This window comes from Anoplolepis gracilipes, chromosome 12, assembly GCF_047496725.1.
Source record: "Anoplolepis gracilipes chromosome 12, ASM4749672v1, whole genome shotgun sequence".
Lineage (NCBI taxonomy): Eukaryota > Metazoa > Arthropoda > Insecta > Hymenoptera > Formicidae > Anoplolepis > Anoplolepis gracilipes.
The window spans coordinates 9,320,187-9,334,379 of NC_132981.1; the positions used below are offsets into that span (position 1 = coordinate 9,320,187).

At 33.6% G+C, this 14,193-nt stretch overlaps 1 protein-coding gene across 5 annotated transcripts in view; it reads left to right on the top strand.

The window, feature by feature from the left end:
* Kdm3 (Lysine demethylase 3) overlaps positions 1 to 14,193 on the top strand; it is a 278,486-nt gene that overhangs the window by 53,253 nt on the left and 211,040 nt on the right. For all 5 annotated transcript variants that reach the window (XM_072903705.1, XM_072903707.1, XM_072903706.1 and 2 more), the window contains exons 3-6: positions 876 to 989; positions 8,808 to 9,002; positions 11,446 to 11,530; positions 11,886 to 11,974. In XM_072903705.1, coding sequence (XP_072759806.1) covers positions 876 to 989; positions 8,808 to 9,002; positions 11,446 to 11,530; positions 11,886 to 11,974 — 483 coding nt within the window. The remainder of the gene's footprint in view (positions 1 to 875; positions 990 to 8,807; positions 9,003 to 11,445; positions 11,531 to 11,885; positions 11,975 to 14,193) is intronic.

The following is a 14,193-nucleotide window of genomic DNA, read 5'->3' on the forward strand; positions in this document are numbered from 1 at the left end:
TATTTTACCGATGATAATTGAAGAATGCTTGCAATCCTCTATATTCGGATATTAATCAGTCCGTGGTTAATTAATGAAATATCCGATTTTCCATTCCTGTTGAATAAATTTTACGATCGACACAATTCGACCGTTATAAAACAGCGCGTTCCATTGGCTCCGTGCTTTTTTGCTCGTTAAAATTTTAATGCTTCGATTGAGCGAGCTTAATTATTTTACGAGGGCTCAATGACGCAAAAGTAATTACATTTATATGATATTAAATTTTTGCCTTTTGATTTTTTCTAGACTTTAAAATTAAACCTCTGAGTTCAATGTTATAAATATCATCAAAAAAGATTGCTACTATTATCATTGATGTTAAATGTTAACATCAATATTTTTTTTTTCATTTATTTGAACAATAAATTTTGTATAATGTGCTTAAATCTGATCATCATATATTAAGTAAAAAAATTGTTTATACTTTCTTATAACATGAGAGTGCTTTTTACCGTTTTCTCTTTTCTTAATAAACTTTTTTTATTTAACTTTTTTATTATAACTATTTATTTATCTCATAATTAGTTGGAATTTTTAATTAATGTGTTAGCTAAAATCAATTTATGGTATAGGAAAAATTATTAAAAATAGATGAATTAAATAATATATATTTTTATAAATATTTTGATATAAATTTCGTTATTATACTTTATTATGTTATTCATCTATAATATTTAACATATTTAACTTTTTCTTCTTTTGATGAAATAATTTGACATAAAATGATTCAATAAAATAGAATCTATACGCATTGAGAACAGTAGAGATATTCGTTAGTTTAAAATTTATTTTACATAAAACAGAATGGGAGAATCGCTCATGTTTGTTTCTAGACTTTCTATCCTCTCGTGGCACGCGCTGAGTTACACGAAGACGCCATGCCGATCGAGTTTATGCAAGATCGCAAACTGGACTTCGTCGACTATTCGAAGCTGAAGCCATTCACCGTAAGTACCACAAATTGGTTTAAATCGCTTAAGACCACGATTGTTCGATGAATTCTAACATCGTATATAATGTAGTAAATAATCGTTAACTCTGTATCTGTTGTATCTAATCTGTATCAGACGATGTAATTGCATATTTTGTTAAAGAATACATTCGCGATAATGTTAATTTTTAATTAATTGCGTTTAATTAATTACAAAGTGCGCAACACAAATCCATAAGTAATCGAAACTCATAATTATCGATATTTTGTATCGTGCTTTTATTACTTGACATGTTTTCTATTAATTTTATATACGATACATTTTTCTCTCTCTCATAATTAACATTGCCGGGATATTTAAGCTTTGAAAGCTAAACGTATGAAGAATATAACATTTTTTTATGAGAAAGAATAAATGATTCAATAGCAGTATTTTTTAATCATTCGTATACTGATATGCATTGGTTTTCAAGAGGAAAGCGAAAAAAACGTAAAATTTGCATGCTCGAGATAAGGTACGTTGACGCAATCTGTTATTTCGTTTCCCTTCTAATTTCCTTGCGATGTCCTGCACATTTCACGCGTGAGATGCGATAAAGGATTTCGAAACACACATGCACGACTAAGAGTCCACGCGAGCAAGTTTGGCGAACATCGTATGACGCGTTGCCGGTGGCCACTTCCGCGCTTTACGACTGGAAACTTACTTCGTTAGGAACGCTGGAACTTAGTTAGGGAACAAGTTCCTCGGAGCCATTGGCGCATCCGACACCCCTCCAAAACGACGGACGCGAGCGCGAGCTCTCTCAAGACGCTGTTGTGAGTAATCTTTCACGGGACTCTCGTTGTCCAACTTCTCGTAAGAGCTGAAGAGTATGATCGAACTTGCCGGTTGGAAGACGAGCAGCCGAACTTTGGCTCCAGTTACCGTCTTTCACTTTTGCGTATGTGCAGGAATTATATTTACGAACGCGACAGAACTCTTTTCACGCGAATAATATCTCCTCTTGTTTTATGTTCCGAAAGTATTTTTAGCGAAGACGGAAGATAAATGAACGTAAAATAACGTATAAAGAAAATGAAAGTAATTTAGTTTGCAACACGCTGGGGCTAAAGGGAAATAAGTTAAATTCAAACATAAATGGGATTGTTTATCCATTTTACAATTAAAAACTTCAGACATAAATGTAATTCAAACTTGCATTTCTCTTTTCCCGAGATTTAATTCTTTGACGCTCACTCGCACAAAATGTAGGTGAGAATTTTACACGAAGAAACATGAACGCTTCCTCTCGTTGTCAGTTTTGGAACGTCTTCGAATGATGGATCGGAACCAATTGAAAACACTCAAATAGATTTCGGTCATCGAGTAAAATTTTCCTCGGAAAGAACCTTTCGGAACGTAATCCTAAATAAAAAGTCTTATTATTTTGTAATATAATAGACAGAATTGATAGAACATAAATATGTATGTCGACCTCTGACATAGAGAAACGCAAGATCCGACTAAGAGAATAAATCGATCTCTCTTTACGAGAGAGATAATGCGCGCATAAATGTGTTTGTGCGTGCGTGTGTGCGTGCGTGCGTGCGTGCGTGCGGGTTGGTATGTATGTAAGCGTGTAACTACTTTAGAAGTTGTAGCACTTCTATTACACAGGGTAGAGGAAGAGTTGAGCGTGGTGGAATTGTTTCCAAGTAATTAAACTACCGGAAAACTTTTACCGTTAAAACTTTTCTCTGCTTCGGTGACGGTAGCGGGGCGAGTTTTAAGTCGTTTACGTGCGATGAGAACCTTCAGACCAGCGGCGGTCAGGTTCAGGTGTCTCTCTTACCTTTCAGGTTCGCTCTTTACCTGCTGACTTGATTCACTTTAAGTAAGATAAATATTCTTATGATTAAAAATACGTATCAGAAATTTTTCGCATTATTATAATGACATGTAAACTGCTCTACTTTTTCCTTAAAATTTATAATAGAATTTTAATTCGAGACAATCTTTAACTATATACGGAAGTGCATTTTTAAATACAAAATATTACATGTGAAATTTCGTCTTGCATTTTGACAAACAGAGTGAGACGGAGTTTCAATTTTTATTCGCAGAGTGATAAATTGATTTTTTTGGCTCGATGAAAAAAATCCTCCACCGATTCAGTCATCTACAGCTGCTCGACTAAATCTTTACTTTAAGCTGAACGAATCGATGCGCTTGCGTTCTGTCGAGAACAGGAGAAAGTCAACGGGTTAAATGTAAAGGAAAAGAAAAAGGAGCGAGAAGAAACGGCGCGAGAGGGGGAGGGCCGATTTCGTCCAGAGGCGAAGTCGCGCGCGAGAGTGTGCTGACCCTGAACTATAAATGCAACGGGTTCTTTCTCCTCGCAGCATCGCGCCGCATACCTATCTCTATCAAACGTGCACGCGTGCACTTGCGCGTAACGTCTCTCTCGCCTTGCTCTTGTTGGGTTAACCAACCACGGGTGCCGCCAAGAGGGTGCAACCGCGTTTCTTGCATACACACACACACACACACACACACACACACACACACACACATTTTATAGCCTCCTGAGAGATGTAAAATATTTTATTACAATTCTTTATTAATAGAGTGAATCATTTTACATCAAAAATTTTACCTCACAGAAAAATGAATTTAATATTATCGGATCAATCGAAGTAGTGAATTTAATAAAATATCTCGAACTGGAGATATAATTTTAGATCCTTCAGAAAAAAAAAATATATATGAATAAATATGTACATGTATATGGGACGATTGGAAAGGACAAGTGAATGGAGCGAGCCGCGATTTTTATTCCTCTGTGTTCTCCTGAGAAAGATCCTGCCGACGCCCATGCGATAGTCGTTGCCTCCTGCGCCGGGGGCGTCGTTTGCCGGTTTGGCGACTCGATAGCGCGCATGTACGATCTGCAAGAAACGTTGGAGAACGGCCAAAGACGAGGCGCCAACATATTCCCGTTCTGCCTAACGGTCCTTTGCTAAGCGCGACAACGCGGTATTGTACCCTCGGTCTCCCTTCACGCGATTCTCGCGAGACATAAAAACCCCGAATTCCTGCCTACGCTGTTTCTTGAAAGGCACGCTTACTCACTTCAAAGAGTAATAGGGAAGGGGAAGAAGAGTGTCTTTCTATTATCTTTATCGTGAAAATTAATCCCATATTCGTCTAAAAACGCGTGTGATTATTTTAGTGGTTTAATTTTTTTTTTTTCAATTTTCTAAAGGTCGATCGTTTGTCAAAGTATTTTTAAACAGATAGAAAAAAAGATATATATTATAGAAAACACAATTTCACTGATTTATTCAAATTCTTTGGAATTTAATTAATTAGAGTTCTTAACGCAATTTGCTAATTAAATTTTTAAAAAATCTAATGTATGATTTTAATATTTTGAGCAATATAGTTATGAAAATACTTAATATTACACATATTTTAATGATAAAATTATTTATTCTCTTGAGAATTTCTGAAATATCTAAATTTAAGGAATCTGTTAATAAAATAAATTATAAAAATTCTGAGACCTTATATTGTCTGAAGAGCTTAATATCTTTGAAGCTTCACTTTTTACAAAATAATCTTATATCCATGTAATATTTAATTACGCGAAGCAGTTTCGCTTTTAAATAATCTTACAAACGATTTACTACATCGGCGTAGTTTTAATGCAACGCGATTAGGTATATCGGCGATAAAGTCGATGTCGAGATATCGGATAATATAATATATACTTAGTGAGCTCATTTTCGAGTCAATTTTGTCGATATAAACAGTGATTGAAGAAGTAGTTGCACGGGAATAATTTTATTGCGCCAACGGTACAGCATCTGCTGCATCTTCAATTTGCGACGATAGTCACCTGCTTATTGCTATTCTATTCGCCGACACTTTACAGGCTTGTGATTGTACAACGCATCACGATTAATGGCGGACGCGTTCTTAATTAAGGAACTCCTTAATTAATTAGCTGCTGCGTAGTAACTACTAACGAGGATCCAAGGCGTGATAGAACGATAACAGCAGACACAATATGGCCCGTGATTTTCCGACCGATAATTTTCATTTTAAGAGATATTTGGGGTCGATTTTGTGTGTGCGTGTGCGTGTGCGTGTGCGTGTAAGACAATGGTAGAGTTCACTTGAGAAAACGAGAAATAATCGTGATGATAAATGTTAACATATATAATTTTGTAGAATCTAATATTTAAGAGAAGCATATTTTGTATAAAACAAAAAGATGCTATAGCTTATTATTTTTCATTTTTTATATTATTTTTTTGGGGGATTAACTCATACGTAATATAAACATACAGTATTTATTTTTCTTCAAAATATTATATTGTATATAAAAATGAATTGTGTCAATAGCGGAAAAGCTTTCGTTACAATATTTTTTATAAAAAATTTTTACATATACTTCTTGCACTGAAATGATAAAAATTTTAAGATTTACTGTGAAAAAAATTGCCTCCGTTTCGTATTTGATACATTAATTAAACTTAAGAACTTTATAAATATGTACATATATAAAAAATTGATTTTATCACACTGTGAAATAGGTTCCACTTGAAAATTCCATTTCGCGATTGTGGAGAGAGCTAAGATTGTGTGAGAATATGATTGGAGATGAAATTTGGTCTGCGCTCTTTTTGATAGAGAGAAATCCAGGGAAACGGATCATTCGAGCAAGCGGTTAATAATCTGAGATCGTAATCCATAAATAAGGAACGAATGATTCGCTGACTTTTTGATATATCTCATGTATACCGAATGACGTTTCTGAATCAAATTATCGCGCGTACAAATAATTCAGCGACTGATAATCTCATCGACTCTGAGACCGACACTTCTGCATCTCATTTTGAAAATTTCGATAAAACTAATAGAGTTCTGGCGCTTCCCCAAAAAAATTATAATTTAACAGAGGTGAGATTGACTTGCGTCATTTTCATATTATAATTGGTACACGATATGCTCAGACGAACGTTATTCCTATTCGGTATCAATCTTCGATGATAACGTTTGAATGGAAATATATATTTTGCGAGCCGCTTTGCAACGAGCGTCTCCATACAGGGATGCCATATGTTGCGCGAAATCTTCTACCGATTATACTCCGCGATAAATGAGCCTTCTCCTAAGCACGTGGAATGACTTTACAATGATTACAAACGATACCGAGGCCGGACGGCAGTTGTCGGCTACATGCAACCACTTTCGTTTATGATGAACGAGAAAATCACGAGAAGCAAAGCGACCAATGTATGTGCACGCATACATATATACAGAGGTTTACACAGTTCTCTCGTACGAGAAGATAATTTGAATGATAATTTAGAGACGGAAAATACTGTATATGTGTATGTGTACATGTGCGTACATTTATACAAACGTTGCACGATGTATGTGAAGAGTATTCTTATATGAATGTCATCTTGCTTAGCGGAAGATTACTATGTATATATGATTGTTGAGAGAGACCAGAGCATTTTTTAATTAATATTCTTTTAATGCTTTTTTCTGTTTTCGAAGATAGATAATTACAATTTGAAAAAAAACCTTAATAAATTTTTTTTTTTACAAATGAAGATGATAATAAAGCTCCGTTTGAAATTCATGATATTTTTACGATATGTCAATAAATGCTCTAAGACAAGTACTACACAATTAAAATATTTTTAATTAATTGCTTTTTGTTATCTTGTAAAGTTTCCATGGAATATTAAAGTATTCAGTATGAAGCGCAATAAAACTGACGTAATTTTAATTATAATACTTAGCACTCTGCAAAGAGTTTACGGTGCACTTTACAATATTAATGTTGGAGATACCAACTTGCAACGTACATTGAGTTTGAGAGATATGCATTATATTTCCAGTCTTACAAAGTAATTATTATTCGCATAATTGCGTAATTCTCTTCGACTGTACGAGGCTGCCTTTTCATCATCTCTCAAGCATTTATTTCGTTCGATTCATTAAAATAATGAGGGTTCAAGAAATAATCAAAGAAAAGTTGGAAAAATACACAAATCGTAAAGGGCATAAGATAATAACGGCTTGGAAACAAAGTTAAGCTTATGTCATTAAATCTGGTTGAACCGTAATATTCTCTCTGTCGCGAGGTCGCGGTCATTCCCTTTTACAGAGTACCTTAACTTTCGATTACGTTTCTCTCTATCTGTTAACTTGACAAATTTAAATACGATTTCCTGTCAGTAAAAAAATTTGATAAAGCTTTCATTTTCGCTGACAAATTAATTTCTTGTTAATTATGTTTTTAACTTTTTTAATTTAATATCTTGCGTCACAGATTGAAATTCAGAATTTAATTCAAAATTAAAAAGGAGAATAAATCAAGTCAAAGAGAGAAAGGAAAAATGACTATCTTTCCTCTTCTCCGGGATTCTGTCATATAAGGTATCTCGTGAATCGCGTTCACGAAGACTGCGCAGACATTAAGTGCTTTCGACGCTTTGGTAATAACGTTCTAATTGCCGTTGTATTACTGCTATTAACACGCCTCGCGCCGTCACGCTGTGCAAGCGATTGCATAACGCGTGTCTGACGTAACGGTGTAATAGTAACGTGAATACGAACTATGTTCTCGCTCGAATGCATATTCGTCATCGAAGAAAGCGATCACGAAAGAAAAATGAAGATTGACATCGTATTCTCTGAATCTAATATCAATAATAATTCCTCTTTATATTACTATTAATGTATTTATTATAAATATGTAGAAAATTGCGTAGAAAATGTTCATATATTTTGGGGAAGATTATCGCGCTATTATTTTGCATGTCGTTCAAAAATTAATATCTTCGATAATATCGATAATACAAGTACAAAATATTCCATATATGAGTTACGACGATTTATAGTTTGAGAAAGTAATCGCTGAACTAATAATTAACGTTTTCCGAAATCGCATTTCCATTAATGCTCGAATTTGTGCATGTGTGCTGAAAATTATCGAGATATTTATATCCAATTATAGAATCGATAAGAAAGGAATATTAAATATTCGAACGCTAATTTCTATGGAATCTAATTTCTCGGAAGACGATATTCTTACGTGTGTTAATAAAACATTCACTCATATCGATTTTATAGATTTTATAGATTGTAATGAATGTGATAATATCACATTTCTCTGGAGTTCATCTAAACTGATTTGATATCTCGAGTTTTAACGCGCTATTTTCCGTTATACCTGCAATACATTATAATCGTACATGCAACATAAAAACAGAGTCGTGCACAAAAGAGATTGAATGTATGCAACCTTTTTGTTTAGCACATGCAAGCAACAACGTTATATACAGTCGAAAGTATATTTGTTAAGATGATACACTTGCATATATAACTTGATAATAGAGTCGTTTATTACTGTCATCTACAAAGATATATCTTATAATTTGTTATATATAAAAACAATGTACAATGTATTGTTATCTTTTTCAATTGTCCTCTATATTTTTATTTGAAATATTAATTTATTTAAAGTATTCTTTTAAAATTCGTAAAATTATAGCTAATTTCTTAAACTTATTTTTAATAAATTTATAAATTCTATTTTAAAATTAAAAATATATATAAGACATATTAAAGGAAAAACATGCCCTCAGTCCTTGAAATTTTTATCTCCTTTATTAGCTCTTATCAAGTTGCATGGATTTTTATTTTTTCCTCATTTTTTTTTTCAAAATCACGGACTTCTGGAAGTAGAGGAATAGTCCACTTTTCTTCTTAATCGAGTTCTACGAACGAAGCTTTAATCTTGGCCTTTTTTGCTCGTCTTTGCAGCAGGACTGGGAGCTGACTAAGGGAACGATGCCCTGGGGAAACGCTGTTAGGAGATGGGCCGAGATGCAGGACGGTCAGAGGATCCTACTGACTACGCCTAGCGTCCTGGTCGGTTTTAGGGTCGAAGTTTATCGTGCAGAAGGCACCACACAATGGTACACAGCCGTGATCGTCGGTTATAATGAGTCCACTAAGGTAAGATTTTGGTTAGATAATAAATATTATGTCTATTATCGATAGATAAAAAGTATTTTATAGCAGCTTGAGAGATTCCCGAACAATCTTGCGATCTTTTGATTTCTAGTCCAATTTTAAATTTGGCAACATTCAGCGTCAGTATACGAATAATATGTAATATTTACGAAAGAGGTTCGGATTCGCGATGATATTAGAAATGTCGTTTGGACAAATAACTAATTCTCCAGGTCATTTTAGCTATTTTCGAAATTTCTATTTTAATGACTCTTAACATAAATTTGACTTTGCTGCAAATTAAAATCGAAATAAGAAAAGAGATTAAAAATTTTATTTAATATTTTTTTATGAAATTAGATTGTTCTATTTTTGAAAACTCTTTATCAATTTGGGTCAATTTATTTGTTTCAGATTAAAAATAGGTCGAGAATTAAAGAAAGAGTTTCAGTTTTAGCAACAAACAATTCTGCAATTAATTGTTCAACAGTCAGTTATACCCTATCTAGTTTTCAAATGTGCTTTGTATTTGTTTCAGTAAATTGTTCAGTTATATGTTTGTCACGTGGAAAATTATAAGAAATTAAATGTAATATTTCGAAATGTTACGTGTATATTAGAACATTCTATTTTTATTGTATTTTTTACTTAATATTTTTTCACAACTGTATACTTATTTATTTCATTAAAACTAAATGTTTTGTTTATTATTTAAAATAATAGTTTTTAACACATAGTTTTTTATAATTTTTCACAAATACATTAACTGATAAAATTATAAATTTACATTGATTTTTCTTAACATGCTAAAGAAAAATGTGACAGTATCTCGGAATGATTCAATCAATTCAATTTTTTTCTTCGATATTTTTATCGTTAAATATCTTAATATAAAAAAAAAACGAATGGCGAACTCGCATCGTCGCGAAAGTAATTCTCCTCGTCTTGCTTTGCGAGGAAGCTTCCGATAATTTATCCTGGCACTGTCGCGGCATTCCTATTGGAAAACTAAATCCCTGAAATAGTCGACGACGAGGAAACGTTCCGGAAAAGGTGCAGGAATCGAAGGGCGAAGGAACATAAAATATCGGGTTGTCTGAGGAAGCTTTTGTCGCTCCGCACACTTTTTCTTTTTTGTCTTTTTTTCCCTTTGTATATATGTCTGCCTCGAATATTCCTTGAGAGTGCTAGCGAAATCGAATCGCTTGCCTGTTGAAGTTTATTTGAATATTCTTTGTTCTCACTTTGTCTCACGGATAAAGATTTTAATGAAATATCGCGAAGAGATGACGGAAGGATGCATCAAAATATATGGGATGTATATTGTTTTCCATTGTATACAATTAATTTTAATCAATGTGAAATTTTGCAGGCTTAATAATTATAAATGAATATTTTTATCTTATTTCTTTTATGTGGCTTAACTCTAAGAAATTTTTTTTTTTTATATACATTTCTTAAAAATTATATTATGATTGTATCTTGTCAAAGTGATAATCTCGCATTGCTTAGCATTGGTACAGTTTGATAGATACATTCTACATCAATCTGCAAAAGTTTCAAGTTTTAATTATAACCATAATAATGTTGTCAATAAGAGCGAGAAGATAAAAATTGATTTTGTCGGAAATCACGTTCACGTGTACACAAATGGTATGAATCCAATCGCCTCATCTCGCGTATCTCGCAACAAGCAGACGATTCCGTCTCGCCGCTGATCAATTAAGCGCATTGACAAGGAGAGGCGTCGATCGTGATGGCTCTTAACGAGAAGCCAGACCATCGATCTCTGACCCGCAAATTGACAGATAAACGCTTTGCAATCCGCCAAGTAAATCACAAAAATTCTCAGAAGAATAAAAAACGATCAGTGCTCGTACAGAACATATACATAGAGTCTTTTTGAATCGCGAATAAAATTTAGAAAGTGATCGAGACCGGCGAATCTGAATTTCTCGATTTATATTGCTATTATTATGTTGTCTTTAAAATTAAAAACTTTTATAAGTCTCTGTTTTTGAAACAGTTTAAAATTCTAATATTTCATACACATCTACATACATTCTTTGTAACATATATCTGCGGACACATACGCGGACGATATACTTGAGCATACATTGCCTGCGAATTATGCGCAAACAAATATTTTATATACGGATAGTATATGTTTCGAATGTATCAAAACAAATATCCATAGATCGGAAAAGGTGTTTATAACACGTTTCATAAATTTTTTACAAACAAAATATCAAGTTTGTCTAATGCTCGTGTCTATGTTTTACTTTTGCTGTAGATAACCAACGACGTTCTCGAATCAGTCTTGAAATTGAAGACGTATTAGACGAATCAATTAAGTGTAAACAGAAAATACCGTTCGTTTACAATACGTTGACTACTACTCATTGTTTACATATCATGTCTCTTGATCTGATTAATGCACTTTCAGGATTTGACTGTCACCGATGACACGGTCCTCGAAGATCACAACGAGGATCCTACTTTAGTACAAATGCGACTGATTGGCGATGGAGGTAAGAAACTTTTTAATTGATAAAAAGTAGCGATTAAATTTATATCGGAAAATTTTTAATATATTTAATCTTAATTTAGTTATAAAAGATACTGCATTATTATCATATTAAGAAATATTTATGTAAAAAATAATGTTGAAAAATTTTATTGAATATACACATCGTACATCTTTACAGTGTGCTGTTTAATATTACTTAATTAAATGATCGCTGCGCGAACATAAAGCAATTTTTTCATTTTTTAAAAAATTGTGCTAATGTAATCGTAACTTTGTAAACAATATTGTCGAATAAATGGAACACAAAATTGCGAAGCGTGCTGAAATACATTTTTGTTTTTTTGTCTGTTATGCAGTCGTCGAGAGTATCATGAGGGGCGAGGTCGTCGGCATGACACCGAGGAGGTCGAGGTCATCGACTGCTTTGACGCACGCGCTCGTGGTGGTGAGTGAAATCTAATTTCGTTCTATTATTAAACGTTCTGCATATAATGTACGATCAACGAGTATTATAAACAGGAGATATAATATATCGATGCATATTTCTCATATCATGTCACGCATGCAATATATCTAATTCATGCTCATAACAAAACCCTCTTAATAATAATTCGAACAATCTCGTGCCTCTATAGTTTCTATGTTATATCAAATTATTGGATTCTGTAAACATATACATATTGTATGTAATTGAAAATTCGCCAACGTTTAAATCATAAAAATATGTCGCGGAAAAATAGTATTGCAAAAGGTAAAATGATATAAATTATCCAAATTTTAAAGAGTCTCAAAAATTTTCTTCGTTTTCTGTAGAAGGCGTATTCATTGTAAGTTAGATTGGTATTAATCTTAACAGTAAAAAAAAATATCTATAACGTTGAAATAGTGTTAATCGAAAAACACTAGTCGATATCAGCGATAATGAGAAAATAATTCGCGCGACCGAATCATGAATTAAGGCGCGTGATCTGTTGCGTCGAAACAAACAGCTCCACGCGTGACGATAGCGTGCGGTTGTCACGTGGTAAACCGTAATTGCAATCGGACCGGTTTAAAAGGAAACCGCCGCCGGTAATCGCGTCTCGATGTTGCGCTCTCGCAACACGTATTTCGTCGCATACGTTTACGACATATGTTGTCGACGCGCGAACACTCGAGACAAGTATCATCGATCACGTTTTACTCTCGTTAGTTGCCGGATTTGCTGTATATACTCGAAATTTGAGCGGAGGAATGGTAGATTTTTACCATAGATATTTATGCATTTATCAAAACATTTCTATTTAATTTTGTTTAATAATTTATTGAGATATTTGTGCGGAGAGAAAGAGAGAAAGAGAAAATAATATATTATCATCGATGTCATAATCGTCTTTTAGTTATTGTCAAGAGTTGTTGTGTTACCTGAGCTTATAGATAAGCAGGTGTACAGAGAATGGAACATTAATAATCTTTTCGTATCTTTAATGGAATTTAATAACGTCATTGTTAGAAACCATATGTTTGATATCTTTTTTATAGACACAATGGAAATGCTTAATACTCCAAAATGATAGTGCTCGAAAAAGTAAACGAAATAATTTTCAAGTACTCTAATATTCAGGAATATTGAGTATTTGTTGTATAAAACTACAGATGTTTAAACGACAAAGCTTTCATATTTCTTTGAAACTTTTTTTCTGAAAGTTCTAAACTATTTTAAAGCATTGGGGACATTACATAAACGTAGCGCAATGATTATCAATCAATTAATTGCGATATGAAATGTGTACGCACATATAAATAGCCTGTCTATTTCTATAGTAGCTCATATAAAGTATAAGTGAGTGTGAGTCATGTCAAATAGAAGTTATCGAGGAAACATTTGTCAAGCTTCCTGCTTGTATTTTCGATGTACAAAGCAATGCCTACGCGTATCGAGCGTTTCCCTTTAACGCGGGAAATCAATAAAATCGAGCTTGCAGCACCCTCGGGCTTTCAGGAATCGGGAAGCCCAGAATAGAATCCGTTGCTACCTTAGCGGCCGACTTCCGTCGTGTACGCGAATACTCCACCTTCTCTCCCTTTCTCTCTCTCTCTCTCTCTCTCTCTCTCTCTCTCTCTCTCTCTCTCTCTCTCTCTCTCTCTCTCTCTCTCTTTATCTTTCGTCTTCCCTTTGCTCGATTTTCCGAGATCGAGGGCATAGTTGTCGTACTTGCGTGCTGAATTTCTCTTTGCGAGAGATGTAGGTACGTGCACTTCCGGATTCAAGGTAACATGATTGTCGAAGTAGACGAACGAACAGTCAGGTTGCGACACTGATACCAGATCAAAAATACCCATTCGGGAATACCTGTTTGCCGACTTTTTTTTGCAAGTGCGTTTCGTCATGAGTCACGCCCTACTTTTCGCAAAGCCTTTGCCACAAATATATATTTCACATTTTTCTTATTATAATTCATTTATTTTGCCGAGTTTGTAAATTTTGAGATGTATCGAGTGGATGTAGAAAGTTTAAATTTTCAGTTTTTCAGTAAATTTTATTTCGAATACAGAGCATGCAATTTAAAAAAATTTTTTTTGTAATAGAAATCGGGTAGAATGTTTATAGTGTTTTATTATTGTGAAATTATATGATACGACAAAACAATTTACTGATATTTATAAAATTAGATTTATTTTTTA